The 23,345-nt window shown below is 48.4% G+C and overlaps 2 protein-coding genes across 10 annotated transcripts in view; one reads left to right on the forward strand and one right to left on the reverse strand.

The window, feature by feature from the left end:
• The window catches only part of CLCN1 (chloride voltage-gated channel 1), a 115,386-nt gene extending 108,327 nt beyond the window's left edge, over window positions 1-7,059 (forward strand). The window contains exons 22-23 of one of the 3 annotated variants that reach the window (XM_075903385.2): window positions 1,176-1,262; window positions 1,811-7,057. In XM_075903385.2, coding sequence (XP_075759500.2) covers window positions 1,176-1,262; window positions 1,811-2,203 — 480 coding nt within the window. In that variant the 3' untranslated portion in view covers window positions 2,204-7,057. Of the gene's footprint in view, window positions 1-1,175; window positions 1,263-1,810 lie in introns of all 3 variants that reach the window. The other 2 variants (XM_075903377.2, XM_075903398.2) reach the window with 2 other exon arrangements.
• A 4,673-nt stretch (window positions 7,060-11,732) lies between these two features.
• FAM131B (family with sequence similarity 131 member B) overlaps window positions 11,733-23,345 on the reverse strand; it is a 112,583-nt gene continuing 100,970 nt past the window's right edge. For 2 of the 7 annotated variants that reach the window (XM_089771803.1, XM_075903493.2), the window contains exon 7: window positions 11,733-22,918. In XM_089771803.1, coding sequence (XP_089627929.1) covers window positions 22,374-22,918 — 545 coding nt within the window. In that variant the 3' untranslated portion in view covers window positions 11,733-22,373. The remainder of the gene's footprint in view (window positions 22,919-23,345) is intronic. The other 5 variants (XR_016347519.1, XR_016347520.1, XR_016347516.1 and 2 more) reach the window with 5 other exon arrangements.

Raw genomic sequence — 23,345 nt, forward strand, 5'->3', positions numbered from 1 at the left:
CATATGTAGCTGCATAGGGCACCCAGAAATCTGGGGCACCCCCCAAGACAGCAGGTAAGAGGGATCGGCTCCCCCACACACAGTGTGCTGCAATCTCCTTAGCCAGGAGCTGTATTCATAGAGGTGAATGTGTGGGTGTAACACCTCCTGTGTGAGGAAGAGGGCCCAGGGGTCTCTGTGGCTCCGTATCCTTTGCTGCCTCATTCCTCCCTGTTGGGCTGTGAGCCCAGGCTGCCACAGCATCTGCTGCATATGAAGCTCAGTGTGTGTCAGCGATGGGGGGGTTTCTTGTTTGGGCACCCATTTAATAATACTGTCTAGGGCCCCATAATCCTAGCAAAGTCCTGCCCACACCTCAGGTGTTTGTAAAAGCAGCAGTGATACTGGGTTTCACACACAGGCCAGTCTGAGCACTGCAAGAACCACATGTAGCAGTGGGAGTGGGATTCACACTCCGGCCCCTTTGGAACCAGGAACCTCCATCCCAGCACAGGCACTGGGATTCACACTCCCTGCCTCAGAGTGCAAAAGGATCTACATGCATTTATCACTGGTTGTGCAGGGTCTGTCATTGACTGTGTCACTGCTGGGATCCCCACTCCCTGCCCCAAAGCATAGCCAGACCTACCCCACTGCGCATTGGTCCCTGAGGCTACGTCTAGACTGCAGGCTTCTTTCAGAAGAAGCTTTTCTGGAAGAGATCTTCCCAAAAAACTTCTTCTGAAAGAGAGCGTCCACACTGGCCAAGCATATCGAAAAAGCAATCTGCTTTTTCGAACGATAGTATCCACATTGATCGTACACTCTCTCTCATAATTACTATGGACAGAGTGGCCACTAGGGCACCCAAGCTTTTTCCAGGAGGCCGCATCTGTCTGGAAAAAAAACCCTCTTCCCCATCCACACATGCCTTTTTCTGAAAGAGTTCTTTCAGAACGCGGTTTCTTCCTCGTAGAAAGAGGTTTACCGCTGTCAGATTTGATTTCCCACTCATTTTACCAGGGTCAGGGTGGCTCCAACCCTCAAGGAATTTGAGATGGGATTCCTCCCTTTTAGCTTCTGAGCCCAGTGGGAATCTCAGCCCTAGGCTGAGCACCAAGACTCATTCCCAGCCTGTGAGGACATCAAGCCCTATGTACCTGGTAATGAAGGTTCTCTTATGTTTTCTCCCACAGACACACACCTTGTTCTCCTTGCTGGGCCTCAGCCATGCCTATGTGACCAGTAAGGGGAAGCTGAAGGGAGTTCTGGCTTTGGAGGAGGTAAAAACAGTCAAGGTCCCATGCAGACTCCGCCCCGCAGTCCTGGTCAGCCCAGGGCATTCTGTGTATTGTCAGGTTATCCTACTGTAGGCAGGGACCAGCTGAGGGGTGGAAGCATTAGTTCGGCAGTCTCTACCTTTCCCAGCCTCCTAGTTTCAAATCCTGGCCGTGCTGGCTTAGCCCGTTTCCCGGCCCAGGGGACACATTGTGTTTCTGGATGTCAGTCTTCCAGAAGGGGCCTCAACAAACCAAGGCCTTGTCTGTTGTACCTGGATATTAAAGATCCTGTTCATGAGAGTCGGGCTCTGGGCTGTGTGGCCCATTCCAGATTCATTTAGCCAGTCCCCCTTCCAGAAATGGCTACACTGAGCTCACATGGGGTTTGCCAAGTGCTGTGGGAGGCAAGGCACGATGGCAATGCAAACACTGCTCTTTCCAGGGGCTAGTCTCCTGCCCCCTCGTTGTGGAGAGTAGCTGGACTGTTCTCCTGCGGGTTATCAACTGTCCTTTAATTCCCTCTCTTCTCTGACCTTCCCCGCTTCTGATAGCTCCAGAAGGCAATTGAGGGCTCCACACGCTCTGGTGTCCGCCTCCGCCCGCCTCTCGCCAGCTTCCGGGACACCAACCGGACCTCGCTGAGCAATGAACAGAGCGGCCAGGTTTCCCAGGTGTGGAACTGGCAGGACAGCTGTGTGGTACCTGTGAGAGGAGCTGCAGACTTAGGGATGGGGAGCCCCTTGCCCTCCATCCCCCCTTCCCCACAGCCCCCACCCGGCCCTGAGGAGGGGAAGGGGCAGCGCTCTGTCTCAGCGGCTGATGCTGAGCTGGAGGAGATGGAGCTCTCTGGCCCTGCTGCTGAGAACATCTCAGACATCCTCAAGGACCTGAGCCTGCGCTCCACGGACGTGGAGGAGGAGGATGAAGAGGACGTGCCCCTATAACTGGTGGGAGGAGGGATGTCCCACCCCTCTCCCTTCAGCACCCCAGCCCTGCTACACATGCTCCTCTAGGAGAGGCCTGGGGACTGCATCTCACCAGCACTTTGGGATCTGCAGTGACTCAGTTGAGAGAGGGGCATGGGACTGCCCTGCCATCTGCTGCCATGCCTGCCTGGAGAGTTGTGCTACTGGGGACAGACGGTGGGGGAAGGGGGCATGAGAAGGGGGGAGGGACTCCCCCAGGTGGCATTGAGGCCGCTGGGATTTAGGCCCCTTCTCTGTCCTCTCCCAGCTTTCATGGTGAGCATGTGATGGGGATAGGAGGAGCAAGAACAAAAATGAGGCATGGACACCACTGGCTGCAGGGGCAGATGCTCTGAACAGTTGTGTCATTATGAGAGGGTGGTGGGGAGCAGAGAGGGCCACAGCCCTTCCCCTTCTCTATTCCCCGAACACCCTGCAACACAGCAGGATTGTCTCTCTTTTTCCCCTCTCCCCTCCCCCCCCCCCCACACATTCACACATACACACAGTCCTGCAGCAAACCCCCCAGTCCTGACCTCAGAGTCCTGACTGGGGAAAATATACAGAGAACAAGACCCTCATGTATAATCCATTCAGACACAGCTGTAAGCCAGGCAACTGGGGGCTGAGCCAACCTGGAGCCCCCCCCCCCCCCCCGCACCCTTGAGGTATTAATAGTTTTATGTACAGTGGTTCATTCATTAACACAACACAACACTCCTCCCTGCAGTCCCTAAGGGTGGGCGCCAGACACCCCACACACAAACCCATGCCACCCACACACACATCCTAGAAGCAGTTTTCCTTCTCAGAAGCCCACCATCCCATGCCCCTGCAGCCCCCAGACGTCCCGCTCTCATCCCGTGTGCCAAGAACACACATACAGAAACTCTGGGGCTAGTGCTGGATTCCCCCTCGCACTGCTATGAAGAGGAAGGTTTCTTCCTGTCCCCACAAGCATGGCTGGGAGGGAGGGAAGGGGCCTGATCCATGTCACAGCGCTTTAATATACTCAGGACTTTAACAAAGAATTGGATGGGAGGAAAGGCTCCTTGTTTTCCAGTTGGCTCACTGAAGTCTTTACGCAGAATGGCCGAGGCTGGAGTGGGGTGGTCAGAAGTCGCAGGCTTGTGTGAATGAGGAGTAAGATTGTATGTGCCTATCACTCAGCTATTCACGTTTGTCTCTGAACCACTGTCAGCAATCTCTATTAAGTTATAGTCTTAAAATATAAGAACTCCCAGGGATAGGGGCTGAGAGGAGCCTGGTGGGAGAGAAATGGCAGAGGGAAGCCTCTCTCGCCCAGCCCTTTCCCCTCTGCTAGCACAGGTCGCCCCACTGTTAGCTCCTGCTATTCCAGGACTGGTTACCTGCCACACAGCTCTGCTAATACAGCTCAATTGTAACTTGCAGCAGCCTTTGCTATTCCAGTGCTGGAATCTCTGAGCCTCCTACTTTGGCTGACCAGCCCCAATCCACCCCAGGATTTCCAGTCTGGAGACCCCCACCCACCAGCATTGCCGCTTTCCTTCTGTCCTCAGTCTCAGCAGGTCTGGGCTGTCCAACAGAGGGGCCCCTCCCAAGCCATTGCCATCTTCATCTGGGTCCAGAGAGATGCTGCAGCAACTCAGTGCATGCATGTGACCCCCTGACTCTCTGAGGGAGGAGGCTGCCAGGCTAAATCACTATCCCTGCCAGGTTTTTTCGGTATGACAACATCCAGTGCTCTATAGGCTGCAGATTTCCCAGCCATTGTGAAACTTTCTACTGTCAATTTTTCATCAAAGAAACCAAGTAGCAGCCCTTGGGACTCTGCCAGACATATTCCCACTCATCAGGCTGTGAGGAGAAGAGATGCCAGGCACTTTATGGTATGTCCTGATGCCTGGCCAAGTGCACCCCTGTGAGCTGGCTGCCTGGAGACTACCACAAAGCCAGAGGCAGCATGTTTCCCAGGCTATGTCTAGACTGCAGGCTTCTTTTGGAAGACGATTTTCCAGAAGACATCTTCCAAAAAAACTGCTTCCGAAAGAGAGCGTCCACATGGCCAAAGCACAACGAAAAAGTGATCTGCTTTTTCGACAGATAGCGTCCACATGGAATGGACACTCTCTCACATTTCAGCTTTGATTAGTATGGGTGGAGTGGCCACCAAAGCACTTGTGCTTTTTCCTCTTCTTCCAAAAGAACTTCCTCTTCCCTGTCCATATGCCTTTTGCCAAAAGAGCTCTTTCACAAAAAGGCTTCTTCCTCGTAGAAAGAGGTTTACCAATGCCGGAAAAACCCCGCTATTCTTTCAATTTTCTTTTGGAAGAATGTGATTGCGGTGTGGATGTAATTGAAGTTTTTTTGGAAAAACTGCCTTTTTCTGAAAAAAAACAAACTCTGCAGTGTAGACATACCCCCAGTTCTTGCCATCTTCCTTCTTCCTGCAACTGACTGACACCAACTTTGTTGGGCTTGCCAAGCTTATTTAAGCAGATGGTTCCCCCACAAGTGTTCCAGAGGCAGGTAAAAATCCCAGGGCACCTGTCAACATACTGCAGTGGAAATTTCTCCTTGGCCTCAGTTCTAGCAATTAGGTTTCTATATATAAATAGGAACCTTTCTGAAGCCGGGGGCCTCCATTGTGAGCTGGGCCACCAAGCCGGAGTGCCTGTCTCCCCAGGAGGGAAGGATCCCAAACTGCACTCCTGTGCATGCCCTGTGTTTCTATATGGTTCCTCAGGCAGCAGGGCTTTGTTGGGGGAGGAAGGGTTTGATTTAGATGTCTGGTACTCCCTGGGTCCCTGCCCTACTCAGTGGTCCCCCTACACTAGGATCCCTGTCTTCTAGGTCTGTCCCACCCTTTCGGGGACAGGGGCTTTCTCACATGCTCTTTTTGGAACTGATGTTCATTTTTTCCAGGTGTAGCAGCAACATCATTTTAAGATTAATACAAATAAATAGAAGGTGGAGGCAGCCTGATGACAGCAACTCAATTCACAGGGGTTGTTCCGCACCCACCAAACCTGTTCCTTCCAGGGCTGCCAGGCAACAATGCTCAGACTGACCCTGTCTCCTTCCTGACCCCTGCCAGGGGAGGGGGACAGGAACAGAGCAGCTGCCCTTTTTTCTTAAAGTGACTGGTATATTTTAAAGGTGGGAGAGAAAGAGGAAAATAAAGTTTTGTCTTCTTTTAAAGTACCCATAACTATCTGGTGCATCATGCCCCATCAGTACTACAACTCTGTGAGCGGAACCAAGCCTGAGTGGTCCCTTTCTCTCCAGAAGGATGAGGTTCTCAAACTGCATCCTGCTATCCCTCCTCCCCCAGGGTGGATTATATGTGGTCCCTCAGCCAGCGGTGCTCATCCAGAAGGTAGTGCTCAGAGATACCAGGATGTGGGGCAGGATTTCCATGTTCACTGGAGGTCACTTTGCCTCATGCAACATGTAGCTAAAATCCTTGGCTGGAGAAAGGGAGAGACCCGTGTGCATGAGAGCAAGACAGAGATAGCCCCACCATCTGTGTGTGTAGCTGAGAAATACAAGGAGAGGGTTTCTTGGGGTGATGCACACAAGGGTATGGGGCAGGAATATGAGGCAAGGAATATGAGTCAACAATGTGATAAGTATCCGAGGGGTAGCCGTGTTAGTCTGGATCTGCAAAAGCGAAAAGGAGGCCTGTGGCAAGGTTATTCTAGGTTGATAAGGTCATTCTAGGGCGTATTTAAGACACAGGTGGTAATTGTCCTGCTCTAGGGAGGCCTCCGGTGTCCAGTTCTGGGCACCACGCTCTAGGAAAGATGTGGAAAAATTAGAGAGAACCCACAGCACAACAATAATACAGGCATTAGAAAACTGATCTATGAGGAAAGGTTAGAAAAATTGGGAATGTTCAGTCATAGAAACTAAGGCTGAGGGAGAACCTGCTAATCAGCTCCAAAGGTTTTAAGGGTTGTTACAAAGAGGCTGGTGATTGATTGTTCTGCATGGCCACTGAAGGGAAGACAAGAAGTAGTGATCCTAATCTGCAGCAGGGCAGATTTACATTAGATACTTCTAACTATGAGGGTTGTTTAAGGTCTGGATCAGGTTTCCAAAGGAGGTTATGGAATCCCCATTACTGGAGGTTTTAAGAACAGGCTGAACAAACACCTGTCAGGAGTGATCTAAATATATTTGGCCCTGCCTCGGTGCAGGGGACTGGATTAGTTGACCTGTTGAGGTTTCTTTTACCCTTACATTTCTATGATACCTATGCAGCAAAAGCTCTAGCGTACATCAGGATTCCCTCTAAGCTGCGCAGCAGCACACACTGCAGCTGCTTACTCAGGCCCACCCAGTCAGGCAGCTGCATGTGCAGAGTCCTGAGCCCTTGGCTGGGTACGGCTGATTAAACAGCTGGGGGACCATGCTGCCACGCAGCTTACAAGGAACCTTGGTGTACATGTATTTATAGCAGAAAAACGTAATCTTGCTGATATAACCTGCATCTGGTTTGCTGGTATAACTATACCAATGTTGTATCCTAAGATGCACCTGAACACCTGGAATAGACTCACACAGAAACCACTGGGCAAAAAAATAGAACTGATAGTAGATTTATGAACCCAGGATAGAGCACTGGTGTGCCCATTACTGGTATACTTGCCCCAGTTCTGTTATTCACCTTGAGAAGGATGCTGCAAAGGGCTCAGAAAAGTACTGCAAAAATAATTAGGGGTCTGGAAAACCCGCCTCACAGTAAGTGCCATAAGAAGCTAACCGCTGAGTTCATCCAAGAGAAGGCTCAGGGTATGTCTACACTTGCAGCTTAATTCAAACTAGGGCTGCAAATGTAGGCATTCGGAATTGCAAATCAAGCCTGGGATTTAAATATCTTGTGCTTGATTTGCATCTTCCCGGCCGGTCGCCATTTTTTGAAATGTACAAGCCCGAAGTAACTGCCCGCGTCTACACGTCACAGTGAAATGGGCGTTCGAAATAAAGCCCTAGTTTGAACTACCTGTTATTCCTCCTGCAATGAGGTTTAACAGATAGTTCGAACTCGGGCTTTATTTCGAATGCCCGTTTCACTGCCACGTGTAGACGCGGGCAGTTACTTCAGGCTTGTAAATTTCAAAAATGGCGACTGACCGGGAAGATGCAAATCAAGCACGGGATATTTAAATCCCGGGCTTGATTTGCAATCGGAATGCCTACATTTGCAGCCCTAGTTCAAATTAGGCTGCAAGTGTAGACATACCCTCAGAAGCGACGTGACTGCAGTCTAGAATTCTTTCCTGGGGAAGAGAGCGTTGAACCAGCAGAAAGCATATCAAGATCCAGGGGTTGGAAACTGAAGCTAAACAAATGGAGACATGCATTTTTAACTCTGAGAGTAATTAACAACTGGAACAATTTACCGAGAGATTTGTTGAATTTTCTATCACTTGGCATTTTTAAATGAAGACTGGCTGTCTTACTAAAAGGTACGTTCTAGCTCATCCAAAAGTTATCAATGTAAGATCTACCTCAAACCCAAATACCCTTACCTCTTTCTCTGAAGCCTTGCCCTGCTTGCTCTGTTGCCCTTCCCTCCCTGAATCTCATTCACTTTCACCAGCCTGGGTTGGGGGTGCAGGCTCTAAGTCTTCAACATGTGGCAAATGCCCTATCCCCTTGGCCACCACTGGGTCCACCCCACCCTGCCTTCCTAAGCAGGTTGGGTGAATTCTCCATATTGTGTTATGTTTTGAGTCCAGATTATCATAACAGCCCCTTCTGGCCTTAAAAGTATAAGAATACATTTCTATGCCCTGTTGAGAAGGGAAGACATCTTCTGGCAGTGCTGAGATCAGCAAATGGAACAAGGGGAGGATGCTTGCATCTGTTTGGTCCTGGGGACTAGTTCAGTTCTTGAGCTCAGACTCCAGATCTACCTCAATGTGCACCTCTGCTGATGCAGTCCCAAAAGGCCTTGTGGAAGCTGGGAATAATCAGGCATAGGAATCTTTTGTCCATGACGCCTATTGCCCATGGCCTGGAATGCTCCCAGCACTGGAGAATCCTGCAAGGCATGGGCAAAGCTCTCTTTGAGGTTCCGGGTAGCTGGGTAGGCCTCAGGCTGAAGGCTGCACCATAGCCAGCATCCAGGGGCTGTAGGACAGTCAAGGATTCTCCCTAGTGCTGGTCTCTGACATTGCCTGGGCTTCCCTTTACACAAAGTAAATATTCTGGGCAATTAAAGCTCTATACTCCTTTCTTAGACCTGTACTTTTCTGGATACCTTTCTGCCTGCATGGAAGTGGCCCTCTGCTGCACAAAGCCTCAGCCTTTGACCTGGAAACCTTTGCTCCATAACACGAATCCCAAACCTTCACTCCAGGACCTGAACCTCCAGCCTCAGCTCCATAACACATACACAAGGAGCTTTACTTTAAAACCAAAGTCTGCCCCCAAAACCTGTAAACTTCATCCCACATCAGCAAAGCTTTGAACTTTCTCTACAAATTGAAACCGAGGTCTATATGCCAAACCTTCATCCACGATCCTGAACCCTTCCAAGGCAGGAAGCCCTGGAGCACATGGAATTGCAAGCAGATTGTATCTCTCCCTAGCACCATCGTGCCTCCCCCAACTCCCCTAGAGTCACTATCCTCCGTGTGCTGTGCTCGGAATGGCCTGTAGTCACTGGATGTTGCCAGGCCAGTGCTTAGCCAAGAGCACTGCAGTAAGGTGAGGGGGTGGAGCCTGATTCTGGATGATTTCCTCAACCCTTTTCTCTCCAGCACATACAGACAGCCCAGCCCCAGATTTCTGGCTCTTGCTGGTCTGGTGGCTCAGAGAGCTAATGGAGCCCGTGTCATGGGAGGGGAGTATCGTCAGTAACACAGCAGCATGGAAGGAGGGAGAGAGCTGAACAGCAGTACTTGCTGCAGCTGAAAGACCTGTCTTATACTCCGAGCCATAAGTAGTATCAAGTACCATGTGTCCCCCACAGCCTGCACTTCCACAATGGCTGGTGGATGGGAAGCCAGGTCTTCTGCACATCCCCCCACTTCGCTCTGAGCCCAGACATCCCCTCCCCCCATGCACTCTGAGCACTGTGGTAGCATGCCTCCTGCCACGGCGTGCTAAGGGGTAGGCAGTGCTCCTAGGGCCTCCTCTTCCTTTCCACATACAAGTCATGCGTTCACACAGAGCAGCCATAACAGAGCAGTCACTGCTCTGTTCCTCAGTCTTCCCCACCTACACACAGGGAAGAATATTTACCAATGGTGACCTCACAGGGGTCCTGTGAGGCTCAGTTCATGACACTAAGGGCTTGAAGAGCCTATGCTGGAAGATGCTAAAGGAAGACTTTGGCTACCATGGCGAAGACTAATCAGTAGAAATGTCTAGAGAGAGATAAGCACGGAGAGAGAAGACATGAGAGAGTTATTACTGACTATCTTTAGACATCAATAGCAAGTTTTAAAACAAATATAATGAAGACAGATTTTAAATATAAACTATTTTTATAAAAATAAATCTTAAAGCTGTCCAGTAAAAAAAGGCAAAGTCACCTGCAAATCTGAATAGATGAAGGAAAATAAAAAATCTAGGCAGAAAAAGGAAAATCACTAACATAAGGTCAGCATTTCAGACACAAGTTGAAGCTACATTCTCCTCAAAATCTAACCGCTAACCCCAAGCGTAACAGAACTGTGAGCAAAAGACAACAATGAAGCTTAATGAAGAATAAGTTGCCAGACAAACTTGGGTGTTTTTTTCCTCTGCGGCATACTAGAGAAAGCAGGAGTCGTAACGCCCTTTGATTTTGGACTTGTATTTCATGAGGTGAAGCACACAAACTTCTCACAAATTGTTGGACCAAAATCTAAATATGTTCCAACTCCTGCTTTTTCTAGAAACACTTTACTGTATGTTTCAGAAAAAATGGCAGCCAAGTGTGTCTGGCAACTTAATCTTCATAAATCACTAGTGTTGTCTTTTGCTCATAGGTCTGTTCCCCTGGGGGCTAGGTTGGTATAATTGCTTTCTCTATAACGGCTCACATTGGCCAGGTCTATGCTACAAACTTAAATATCCTATAAAGCTAACACTGGAGCAATGCAATTACAGTGACCTATCCCCTGGTTTAGACAGTGCTATGTCAATGGAAGGCTCCTCCCAACACCTGTCAAGGACGTGAACTATGCCAATGGGAGAAGCTACCCTGTCAGCACAGTAGCAGCATCACTAAAATGCTCACAGTGGAATCACTGCAGCTGTATGACCTGCCCTCATTCTCGGTCATAATTCAAAGTGAATGGGACTGAGGGCTGCTATGTGTGGCTAGGAACTGCAAAGAAGCCATGCTGGCAGATAGCAAAGTACAGGCTGGGGAGGTGTCAAGCAGGACTGCTCCAGGTCCAATCTTATGTAAAATATTCATGACTAATCTGGAAGAGAAAGTAAATGGTACAGCTAATGCAATTCAGATGATAACTTGGGAAAAGCAGTAAATACCAGACAGGGCAGAGAAATAATGAGAAAGAGACCGAGAGAGAGCTGAGACGGGGGCAGAAAATAATGGGTTAAGATCCACTTTGGGAAAACACAGCTAAACTTATCTGGGGAAAAAATCCAAAACATACTCAGTGGAGGGAGACTCCTAGGAGAGAGAGAGATGCTACAAACACCTAGCAGCAATAGCAGACAGAAGATTAAACATCTGTGTATAGTGTCACTGGCAGTAAAAAGGCCAGCCCTTGTTTGATATATGCAGAGGCACCATGTATGGATCAGTACAGGGATGGCATCTGTGGCTCTGGCACGGGCTCCCTTGGAGCATTTCAGCTCTGAGCATCACACTGCAAGAACAACCACCAGCACGCCTGAGGCAGTTCCAAGACAAGCACCAGAAATGGCTCAGGGGCTGCCGGGACTCACTTACAAGGAAAGACTAGAAGCAGTAATGATGCGTATTTTGTGAAAGCAACATCTAAGGCAAAGGGGCATAACAGTACAGCCATATCTGCATGGTCGTAACACCAAGGAAGAGAGGAATTAGACTGGGTGGCAAAGGGGGCACAACCAGGAGCACTAGGATGAAACAAAGGTAAAAACATTTAGAATGAATAGCAGAAATGAGATTCCTGACAGTGAGATGTATTAGGCCATTAGTCTCTCCAGGCTGGAAGGGATGTTGGTTGGCGGATGTACACCAGACTGAAAAAGCTGCAAGGAGATGGCAGCAGAGTTGGCAATACAATCAGGGCATCTCCCCTCTGAGTCAACATTAAACCACTGCCTCAGGGCACTAGCAAGGGCATCATACAGCTAGAAGAGCACTTTTTTGGATCAGATGTAAAGCCAAAGTCTGGATTACTTAAGGTCGTTATAGATCTCATCCTGCTTAAACCTTCCCTGTGCTTTCACCGGGTGGCTGGACTCTTCGCCACGCCCTGTCCTAACCTGTAGTCTCACTGACCAGCTGTCTGAACCATCTGAGATGCTCCAGCTCAAAGATGCAGCCCCACCTGCATTTCACTGGTGACTGAAGGTCCCTTCTATGTATAGTCTGTGACATGCTTGGAGATGAAAGACTCTGGAGAAATATCAGCATGGACATGAATACCGCAGCTGAGTTAAAAGAGAAGGGAAGAGGGCAGTAGTATCAAGACATTGTTGGCTCACACAGTGACCACTGTTCTGTGACACAATGGCTGCAGATGAAGTATCATGTTTTTAGAGTGGAGTGCAAAAAGCTCTCTTTTCTGCTCAGAATGAGACGCTGCTTCTGTCCTCCTCTGTGTCTCTAGCATGCTCTGACGTTACTCCTATCAACGATTTTGTGCCTCCAGTCCTGCTAGGATAATGGTTCCTCAGACGCACATCCCTTAGATCTTCCCCACAGAAATAAAACACTTCCACCAGCCAGAATGGCAAGACCACATTCTGTTTAATAATAACTCCATAAGGACTGTACATGCTGTTGGCCTACATAATCTCCCTTTTCATAGGCATGGAGGTATGTAATGCCAGGTAATTTCCTATGTCCATATGTATAGTTTTTATATATATATTATATATATATTTATAGATATGGTATGTATATATATTTATAGAGATTTTTCTCATAAGTCACATTATCAAAACATGCGAAGAATAACCAGCGAAAAGAGTTCAGGCAAAGAAGTTTTGGAGCTGGAAGACCAAAGGCAAATCACTTTTGTTTTTGTTTATTTGAGGGTGGCACGGGACAAGGCAGGGGTATGAGGGTTACAATGACAGACCCCCTTCTCATTCTGCTTTTTCCTTCCCCATGAAGAACTGTGGCCCTCCATAAAATCCGTCCTTAGGGAACTAAAAGAATCTTCCTTCAGTCTCCCATAAAAATCACACTCAGCTGGAGAAGAGAGTCTTTACATTGCCCTGCTGCAACCCATCCTTGTCCTGTCCCCATATGCAAAAGCAGTTTCATATGCTGAGAATACAAAATCTTAAGCCCCAAACCTTTGGTTGCTTTTAAACGTGCTTCAAGATGCCACTCCCCATTCCCCCACCCACGCCACCCAGAGCTCACTGTACCTCCCACTCTCCAGCCCTTATTCCCCATCCCCAAAGAGAGCTTTTTTTTAAAAGTCCTGCTCATTGTAAAATGATTTTGAGGCTCACTCTGTAGTTTGGAAGATCCTGGGACCCATGGGTGACTCCCCCAATCATGCAAAACATCCACAAAACCAGAGGAGATAAATTGAAACCATCAAACAACAAAATACACCTACAAAACTGCTGCTTCTTTTTACACTGATCCCCCATGCACTACACAGAAACAGTGGAAGGAAGTGGAGTGGGTGCCTGTGCTTGCCTGGATTGGGACTCTGGGGATCTAGGTCAAGAACCTGAATGGGATTTGAGACCTCTAGAAAGGGAGGCAAAAAGGGAAAATGCTTTTACTGATTTTTTAATCACTCCTGCAAAGGGACCTGGGATTCAGGTGAAGCTGGCCTGGATTGCTGTGTTCTCTTGAAATTAACTGTCAGAGTTATCCTGGAAATAACTGCCACCTTTCTCCTGGAGCAGAACTTTTCCTGACAGGCATGGAAACTGGTTGTACCCATGAGAGGAGCAGAACTTGGACTAGATTCCTGAAGGCAGCAAGCATTGAGTCAGTGCAAGGTGGAAGTGGAGGCTGAGTTCTCACCCAACCAGGGGTGTTCTGCAACCCTCTCTTCTTAAGTGTAGCACTTAATATGTTTAACCAGCAGCACTTACCCTCATTTTAGAACAGGTGGGTGCCTTGTTGAATGCCATGAGAAGAAACATTCATGATTGAACAGGTAATTGGTCAATCCCTACATTTCCAGGTCGGGGTGAAAATATTGTCCAAAACAGGGCCTTGGCCTGGTTACATTGCTTCCATCCCAATCCAGACCTGCCTGCACTAGGGAAACCCAAGTTGGTCTGTATTACTCTTGTACAGACCTGTCCGTATCCATGCAAGGGAAGACAAAAATATACGAGAAAGGTCTAACTCAGCAATGGGCAGCTTAGATTAATGAGTGTACCATCTAAGTGGCCCTCCTACATCTCCGTGGGCCACAACATTGCTGTAACCAAGCCCGTCTCTATCAGGACAGGGCCCTGTGGTCTCCAGCAAGGGGCCAGTTATTCTGTGTAATGAGAAACACTGCCCTGGGGAGAAAGACAGAAAGTCACCGATACAGCAGAGATGTCGATCACTCTCCTACAGATTCAGCACTGTCCATCTCACCTGGGGAGAGACTAGATAAGAAAGAGGGTCCCATCTGGACCCCAAGGCTTCTGAACATAGCGGACACTGTCCCTGCTGTGCTACGGGTGCATATTTGATCCACAATCTGCACCTCACACTGTTTATCCTTCCCTGCACTGAGGTAAGGCACAGCACGTCCCTCTCAGACTCCCTCTTCTATGTGCTAGCTGCACAATGTTCATTCCTTTCCACTTCTCAAGCTAGCATTCAATATGCTGATTGCAGATCACTGGTATCTGAAAGGCTCTTTTGGTAACAGTAGCTTAGACATTTCCCATTGTTTAGAAATGGCTGAAGCAAACCACGGGGAAAATCGAAAAGGGGGTGAGCTAGAGAAACTTTCCCTCACACCAGCCAGTGTGAGATACTCTGAGCTGGCAGGAAGGGACGGCTCTAGCCTGTGAGAGACCTTCTCCTGACACGGGAAGGCTGAGAGCAAGCCTTTCGGGATTGTGCCACTCAGCTTAATGCCAGCCTGCGTACCTCTTGAGTATTGAAGGGTGGCAGTCTACTGTTTACTGATCTTTTCCTCTATCGGACATTTAAGCCAAATGGGATGGACTCTGGCGATTCAGGGTCTCACCCTGCTCCCATGAAAGACAAGGTCCATGCTGGCTTCAGTTAGAGCAGGACTGGGCACTCACTTGGGACAGTCGCTGGCTGGTGCCCACAGGAGAAGGAATACAGTATTCTGGCTGTTCAAAGGAGACAACGAAAGGAGTAGGTGAATTCTTGAGTGGAGAAATCCTTTCCCCATCCCTCCGCCCCCTTGTTTTCCAGAGAGGTGAGCTAGCTGGCCAATGCATAGGCTTGGAAGGATTCGATTTTTATTGACAACAATCAAAACTAATATTTAGGAAAAGTAAGCAAATGCTGCTTGAGAACTTCTTCAAGTTTGATCTAAGAATATTTACTTTGTATATTTTGACTACAAATTAAGTAGTAGTTCTGCAGAAAAGGACCTGGGGGTTACAGTGGATGAGAAGCTAGATATGAGTCAACAGTGTGCCCTTGTAGCCAAGAAGGCTAATGGCATATTAGGATGCATTAAGAAGAGCATTGCCAGCAGATCCAGAGATGTCATTATTCCCCTTTATTCGGCTCTGGTGAGGCCACATCTGGAGTATTGTGTCCAGTTCTGGGCCCCCCACTACAAAAAGGATGCGGAAGCATTGGAGAGGGTCCAGCGGAGGGCAACCAAAATGATTAGGGGGCTGGAGCATATGAGCTACGAGGAGAGGCTGAGGGACTTGGGTCTGTTTAGTCTGCAGAAGCGAAGAGTGAGGGGGGATTTGATAGCAGCCTTCAACTTCCTGAAGGGAGGTTCCAAAGAGGATGGAGAGAGGCTGTTCTCAGTAGTGACAGATGGCAGAACAAGGAGCAACGGTCTCAAGTTGTGGTAGGAGAGGTCCAGATTGGATATTAGGAAAAACTATTTTACTAGAAGGGTAGTGAAGCATTGGAATGGGTTACCTAGGGAAGTAGTGGAGTCTCCATCCTTAGAGGAGTTTAAGTCTCGGCTTGACAAAGCCCTGGCCGGGTTGATTTAGATGGGATTGGTCCTGCCTAGAGCGGGGGGCTGGACTTGACGCCCTTCTGGGGTCTCTTCCAGTTCTATGATTCTATAAGGGGATGGTTGGATGAAATAACATGAACTTGGTAACTAATTGACCATTCATTATCAGTTGGAAATAGGTCAATGGAGGGATGATAGGAGTTGCTATAGGGAACTTCCTGGGTGTCTGGCTGGTGAGTCTCGCCCACATGCTCAGGGTTTAGCTGATCGCCATATTTGGGGTTGGGAAGGAATTTTCCTCCAGGGTAGATTGGCAGAGGCCCTGGAGGTTTTTCGCCTTCCTCTGTAGCATTGGGCACAGATTACAGCTGAAGGACTCTCTGCATGTTGGGTCCTTCAAAGTATTTGAATGCTTCAATATCTTTGATATAGGTGAGAGGATTATTCTAAGAGGGGTGGTTGAGATTCTGTGGCCTGCACTGTGCAGGGGGTCAGACTAGATGATCATAATGGTCCCTTCTGACCTTAAAGTCTATGAATCTATGAATGAATCTATGACATGAGATGTTGACAATTTGTGTTTTAACACTTCTGAAGCTAAATAACTTTTTGAATCTCAACATCTGTCATTAAATAATCCTTGTCTGACCTCCCCCAATTTCAACCACCATAATTTCAGGCAACTGTGAAAACTGACATAGTTAAAACAAGAAAAAAATGACTAAAAATAAAATTGATATTATCCATCAAAATTAAGATATAAAAATCAAATTCTGCCAAGCCTTCTTATGCAGGACCAAGTTCTGTAACAGCACGTGAGCTACACTGAGTTGGGATAGTCTTTAAATTCTGTGATTAACTCCTCCAGGGGCGGCCCTAGACTAGCTGCCAGCAACTGGCGCCCTAGGCGAACCATGCAATCGGCGCCTCCACCTCCAAACACCTCAATGATATTGAGCCACCATTTGGCGCCCCATTTAACTTGGCAACCTAGGTGACCGCCTTGTTCGCCTATATAGATGGGCCACCCCTGAACTCCTCCAGCTCCTTTTTATAGGAGGGGGGTGAGGATGCTATTTAAAAAAAAACTTCTCCCTTGTTATCCTCCTACCTATTTCCTTTTCCCTGCTGCCTGCCCCCCATCCAATACACCCACCTCCATTTTCCGGCTGTGCTGCCAGCTCCACAGACAATATCCATTGTCTGGACATGGTAAGGATGGTCCAGGCGTTAGCTGCGCAGTGGCCTGTCTATACATCTCAGGGCCATTCCACCTTGGAACTGGAATGAGAACACGCACGTCCCCATGCTGCAGGAGGTATATCGCCCCAGAAGCCCACCACAATGCCCAAGCCCTCCCACAGACAGCCCCCGCCCTGCAAACCCAGGACAGGACTCATCAGCTCTGCTTACCTTTCCCTGCCAGCTCTGAAGTCCCAGCGCAGTCAAAGAAAAGGGATGGAATTGGCAGTGGTGACTAAGCATTGCCTGAGATCTGCCAAGTCACATGGAAACGGAAGAGCTGCCAGATGGGAATGAATGTCAGTCACTACAAATTAAGAACAAATTGAAACCAGCCACCTAGAAGTGATACGTTCTGGGTCCCTTTTCTCAGCCCTGTGAGCCCCTGACGTGTGGGCATATCAGAAAGGATGCTGTACAGATGAAAGGCTCCTCCCTCATCCCATTCACCCAGCCAGCTCCCCTAAACTGGGCCTAATTGAAACCGTGTTTTAGGGGTGAAAGACCCTACATCCCACTTCTTGGCTCCATTGAGCCAGCCACTCACAGGAACACATTGGAACTGCTCCCTAGAAATGAAGACTCCAAATCCCCTTACTCTGCACCAGCCAGTTCTTACCCTCCTTGTCCCCACTCCTGACTCAGCCCAATCCAGGAACCACTGGCCAGATGGCGGCAGTAGAGAGCACAGACATGAGAACCAGCGCTGTCTGAGAGCTGATTCAACTACTAGAGCAGCCATGGACAACCTGGACTAGCAAGTGGGCTGCATGAGTGACCCTCCTTCAGCTCCGTGAGCCACAAGACAGTCTCCTGGGATAGGGCAGTTTTTCTCACTGTGCTTGCATGCCTAGAATTAGGATTCGCCGACTCAACGGTAGCAGCGCTTTGATTGGCTGCTGAGGGAGCGCACGGCTCTCGCAGTCAGTGTTGTCATGTGCAATCAGCCCGCCCCTCACTCCACATGCCCTTTCTATGTGCGTGTCACTTCAGTAATACCACTAGGAAAAAAAACGACACTGACAGAAACCAGCAGAGTTTGGCAGCCCTGCGCGTGGGCAACAGTACACAAAATGTTTCAGACCACACATGGAACCCCCATGGGCTGCATGCAGCATGCTGGGCACAGGTGTCTCACCAAGGTACAAGAGTCTGCCGTATTTAAAGACACTCCTCTGTTCAACACAGAACACAAGTCATGGCTCCTGCTAAAGACTTCCCAGCTTTATGGTAGAAAGCAAACTAAGGGAGGGAACATTTAGCTACACGGCTCCAAGCTATGAAATTTCAGAAATATTTCATAACTGCAGCTCTGCTCACCAAGTGACTTTCTGATGGACCACTCACTTCCTTCTCCCAGTCTCCAGATCAAACGTGATTATTTGACAAATAAAACAATGTCAGCCCTGTGAGCTCAGCCTGGGCTCTGAGAGCCAGTCTGGACTCTTTCCAGTTCATCACCTAGTCACGTAAGTCAAATTGTGCCCCCAGTAACACTTGTGCAAACCCATGGCTCTCAGTGGATTTGCACATTTGTTGCTAATTAGAACACTCTAATCAATTCTGTGGATGCTGCACAAGAAAGAATAGGATCCAGAACCTTCTCTGAGCTAGGCTGGCTCTGCAGGAATAACACGAGTAAAAGGCAATTCAAAATCTAGAAAGTAACCAGTAACTTTGCAGTCCTCACTTTTTGGGTGCCCAACTGAAGACACTTGCTAATCTGATTTCCAGAAAGTGCTGTAAAGCAGAGATCCTTAAGGCATCTGAAATTGGGCCTCCACAAATTGAAAAATCCAAAACCATGTGTCACTTCTGAAAACCTTAGCATGAGAGCAGCTCTGATTCTGGATACATGCAGGAAGCAGATCTGTTGCATAAGAAAAGTCCATTTTTATACAGTCATTTTAAAGCTTGAAATACATTTTACAAGAGACTCAAAGCAATTGATCAGTTTAAGATTAATATTGCCCCTTTGGCCCTCATTGGGTACGTCTACCCCATAACACAGTCCGTGTCTACATCGTTCCAAAATAACACAGTCCGCATCTACACTACCAGCAGTTATTTCGATAATGTCAAAATAATGTCGAGCTGGAGGACTTCTTACTCCAGCTCATTTAACAAGGAGTAAGGGAAATCAGAGGAAGAGTGCTCTAACTCAGACTTCCTGCTATGTAGACAGTGCCAAAAGCTGAATTAAGCTATTTCAACTTAAACTTCACAACTGACAGTTCAAGTTGCGTAGCTTATTTCGGCTTTAGCCCTGCTGTGTACATGTGCCCATTGGGTAATGGCTGATAGCCATGGGAATACTGTTTCCAGATTCCTGACAATGGAGGAGGCATATATGTTCTTGGATGGTAGAGACAGCAGGAGAAGATTTTTACAAAAAAGGCAAGATCTTTATGGAAAACTCTTATAGAATTTAGTAACTTGAAAATAACTGGCTTCTGTAGAAATTACTCTAATCACTGATAGGATTTAATAGATAATGTGATCCCTTCTACAAACTGTTTGAGATGGGTCTATAGAATTCTGTAGCAGAAGTATAATTCTCTAGAGGTCAGAAAACTCCATGGAAAGGTTTTCACTTGCTATTAAATTCTGTAGGATTTTCATAAGGTAAATTTCTTTTCTTTTTCTTTATGTCTTTGTTTTTCATGTAATGTGTGTCCGTCACAACTCTCCTATGGAGAAAATGCACATCTCACATACATTTGTCACATATCTTACCAAATGCACAACTTGTCTGCATTAAAAAAATACATCTAACTTAACCATTTGTCCTGGTCCTGTGAATGACAAGGTGGGAGCAGGATACATTTGAAAATACACTGAAATATAGTTACCGTAAACATGCAGGTTGATCCTGACTAGGCACATGGGGGCAGAATGGTTCGGAAAAAATAAGAAGCAGGCTACCCGAACCTTCCCCCCCAAAGAAACACCCTAAACTCTTTTTGTTTCCCTCAATGTTCAAAAACAGTTGGGTTAATTTTCTTTTGTAAGCCATCTGTTGCAGAGACCCTGCAACTTCCTAGTTTCTCTAGTCTTGCTAAGCAAGACTTCCCCAATCCATGTTGTATCCAGAACAAAGTAGTTCAGATAAATTCAGGATAATGAGTCCTCCCGGGACTTTGGGAGGTGCTTTTCCAACCTTCTCAACCTTGGAAAGTTGGCACCAGCATGTGTAAACATATTGAAATAGATAATTAAACCTCATCACTCAGGAAAGGAGCAATCTCCCTGGGAAGAGACAGGGAAGCACAAAAGAAATGGGGACAACAAGGTGGTAAAAAATTCTTTTGTTGCATATCTGCCCTGAAGCGTCAGCCTCACACCATCCTCCCAAACACTCCTCCCAATGGCGTTTCCATTAGAGGAGCGGTGGAGGGGGAAGACAGATCCTCTTGAAATGGAGCTTGCCAGAGAGACTCAGTAGTTCACCGTGGAGTTCCCTCTAATCCCAACTGACAGTAGGAAAGGTGTGTTGCAGAAATACCATCTCCATGGCTCCAATTCACCCTCCTCTTGACTCCTGGACATTATCCATTTCTGTTTGCCTGTGGCTGTCCAAGCTCCTAGCCTCCTGGATAATATGCCTGCCACAATCTCCTCTCCTGATACTTACTGCATCCATATTGCATGGGTTGGGTTCCAAACTTGGCACAGGAGAGGATCATGCCTCGCTCTCCCATGCTGCAAACAGCAGTACTTGTTCTACCATCAGGGAGGAGATAAATGTCTGTGTCCCAGTTGAACAGAGTGGCTCTGGCTTGGAGCAAGTGAAGAAGAGACGCCTCTGGGTTAGTGCAGAGAGAGGGTGATCTTCAGCTTGGTTAATTTATCCAGCCCTCCCACCCTTCACTGGCCATTTGTTGGCATTTCTTTGCTGGAAGGAAGCAATTGCTCATATGCTGCCCACATTTCAAAAAAGACCCAACAAACACTTCTATCATCCCCTGCTGGTCCTGTTCTGTTGTCTGAACATTGATTGCCCACACAAAATTTTTATCTCCTGTTTATTCTCTAGCAAGTCTAGAGACGAGATTATTGGTTAATGTCCCTTCTTCTGCAGTGTGTCTGCAGCAGCAAAAAGGAGAATCACATGGGACCAAAACCCCATCATTCTATGAATCATAAACTTTGTTAACAAAAATATAGAACCCGTACAAATGGGGAATCCCCCACAAAACCCAGCCATCCCCACCCCAGAAAGAGAGATGGGAGGGACTTGGAAAAAGAGACGAGTGCCCAGGAATATTTACATTGTCAAGAAAAAAAACCAGAAAATGTAAAGCAGGAAAGAGTAATGAACAGGAGGGAGGAGAAAAGGTCCCCTCTCACCCTCTTTCCTCCCTTCACATTTGGCACCACAGAGGGACCAGGGACACTGGGATGAGTGTGGTAGTTATAGTCAGTGGTGGTTAGCCTACAGGCCTTCCCCTCTGTTACCCACTTTGCTTAGAACTGTTACTGGCAATATAAAACTGTAGAAAAAGAAAGCAACAAAAAAATAGTGGAAAGTAGTGATACTGGTTTTCCTGCTGTTCCTGGCTTCCCTGCAAAGACAAGGAAGAAAGGATTCTGGCAGCAGCACAGAGGTGGACAAACTCCCAAACGAATGTCAACTTTACGTTACTGCATCTGTACAGTAGAAAGTGGCTGATGATGAGCCCCACTTCCCTGCCCCATGCACGTAGTGCCCAGCAGCTTGTGGAAATATCCCCCCTCCAGCTCCCAGGCAGACATACATGTCAGAGCAAGCAAAAGAGAAATGTTTCAAAGAGACTGGCACACAGGGTTAGCTCTGGATCCATACGGCCATGCCATTCACACCTGAGCACAGCCCGTGTCTACATGGACACATCACCCACAGCTGAGCACAGCCCGTGTCTGCATGGACACGCCACCCACACCTGAGCACAGCCCGTGTCTGCACGGACACGCCACCCACACCTGAGCACAGCCCGTGTCTGCATGGACACGCCACCCACACCTGAGCACAGCTTGTGTCCATACAGCTGTGGTTCTCCTATTAAAGTCCTGTACAGTATTTATCCACATAGCTCATCCATCCTATCAGTGCAGTGGCTACAACATATGCTCTTCTCCTGTATTTCAGCCATAATCCCTGAACCAGTGCAACCTATATCCACAAAGCCACATGTCCTGTACCAGTGCATTCTATATCCCCATGGCCTTGTGCCCTGCTCTTGGCAGATTCTGTATTCACATATCCATGGATCAAAGCAGATTGCAGCCCCAAAACAACATCTGTTCTGCCAAGACAGTTCCTATCCATACAGCCACCTCCCTGCATCAAGCCACTGTTGTATCATGGGAGACACGTGCCAGCATCCAAGCACTCTGAATCCAAAGCCAACCCCCTTTATCAATAAGATTTAAAGTCCCGAGTTCCCCAAGCACCCAGCGTGCTGTCCAGAGTGATGGGGCCAGGAGATCAGTCCATGAAGATGGGCAGGCAGGGCTCTGCCCATCAAACACCTCTGGTCCTTTACTTCTGCTTTGCTAAAAATTAAATGTCAGAGTGGAAGGTGTGTCTGCCTGGGAACCTGAGGCGAGGCTTTCCTGTCCTTTCATTCCCCCTCTGATGGGTGGATTCCTCCATGGCAACATCAGTTGTTTGCTTCCCCCTCCTCCTCATCAAAGGACTGCACCCCGGAGGAAGTGACGTCCGAGACCTTGCGGCTGAGTGCAGCATGTTCTAGCTCCTCCCGGGGTGACAGTGACTCCAGGTCCCGGCATACAGCATCGTCCTCCTCTGGAGAGGGCTTCTTGTTTAGCAGAGGGGCCTTCTCCAGTAGTGGGTTTCCTTCCTCCTCTGTGTGCACCCCTATGTATGTGCTGGATTCGGCCCCACCACCTCCTCCTGGGGCAGTCTGAGGGGGCCACACATCAACAAGCCCAGGGTTCTGGAGCAGGGCCTGCGGCTGCTGCTGTTGCATCTGATGCTGCTGGATGAGGCCACTCTGAATCAAGGTGCTCTCCTGCAGGTTGGACTGGGTCTCCTCAAAGTTCTGGCCTAAGTAGGAGCCGGTGGCGGGGGAAGCAATGAGGGACTGGTCGCTGGTCTCCCAAGCATCAGAGGAGCCCAGGCAGTACATGCCCTGAGAGACATAGGAGTGAGGCCAGCTGTCGTACTGTGTCTGGGCAATGTGATCTGTAGACAGAGAGTGGGAGAGAAAGGGGGTGAAGGGAGGAATTGGAGAGAGAATGAGAAAGTGAGACAGGACAACGGAAGCAGAGAGACAGGGGCAGTGGAGAGCAGAGAGATATGGGGACAGGCACAGACAGAGGAAGGGCAAGATGGGAGCCATTGGAGATGGCAAACAGACAAACCTGCAGCACTTGGGCGATTCCAGCAGAGGCTGGTCTCCCCTGCTGTGCCTGAGGCTCAGGAAAATGGGGCCGGGTCTTGTCTGCTGACCCTGACTCTACAGGCAGCTGCAGGCGTGGGGCACGTTCCTCTCTCTGCCAGATCTCAACTGAGGGAAAGGGCAATGCTAACCCCCCAGAGAATAAGTGACCTAGTAGGGCTGGAAAGGGGCCTGGCAGCAAGAGCGGGAAAGGGCAGGGGTGTCTAGGAC

Source organism: Pelodiscus sinensis, chromosome 1 (assembly GCF_052426305.1).
Source record: "Pelodiscus sinensis isolate ZL-2025 chromosome 1, ASM5242630v1, whole genome shotgun sequence".
In the NCBI taxonomy this organism is placed as follows: domain Eukaryota; kingdom Metazoa; phylum Chordata; order Testudines; family Trionychidae; genus Pelodiscus; species Pelodiscus sinensis.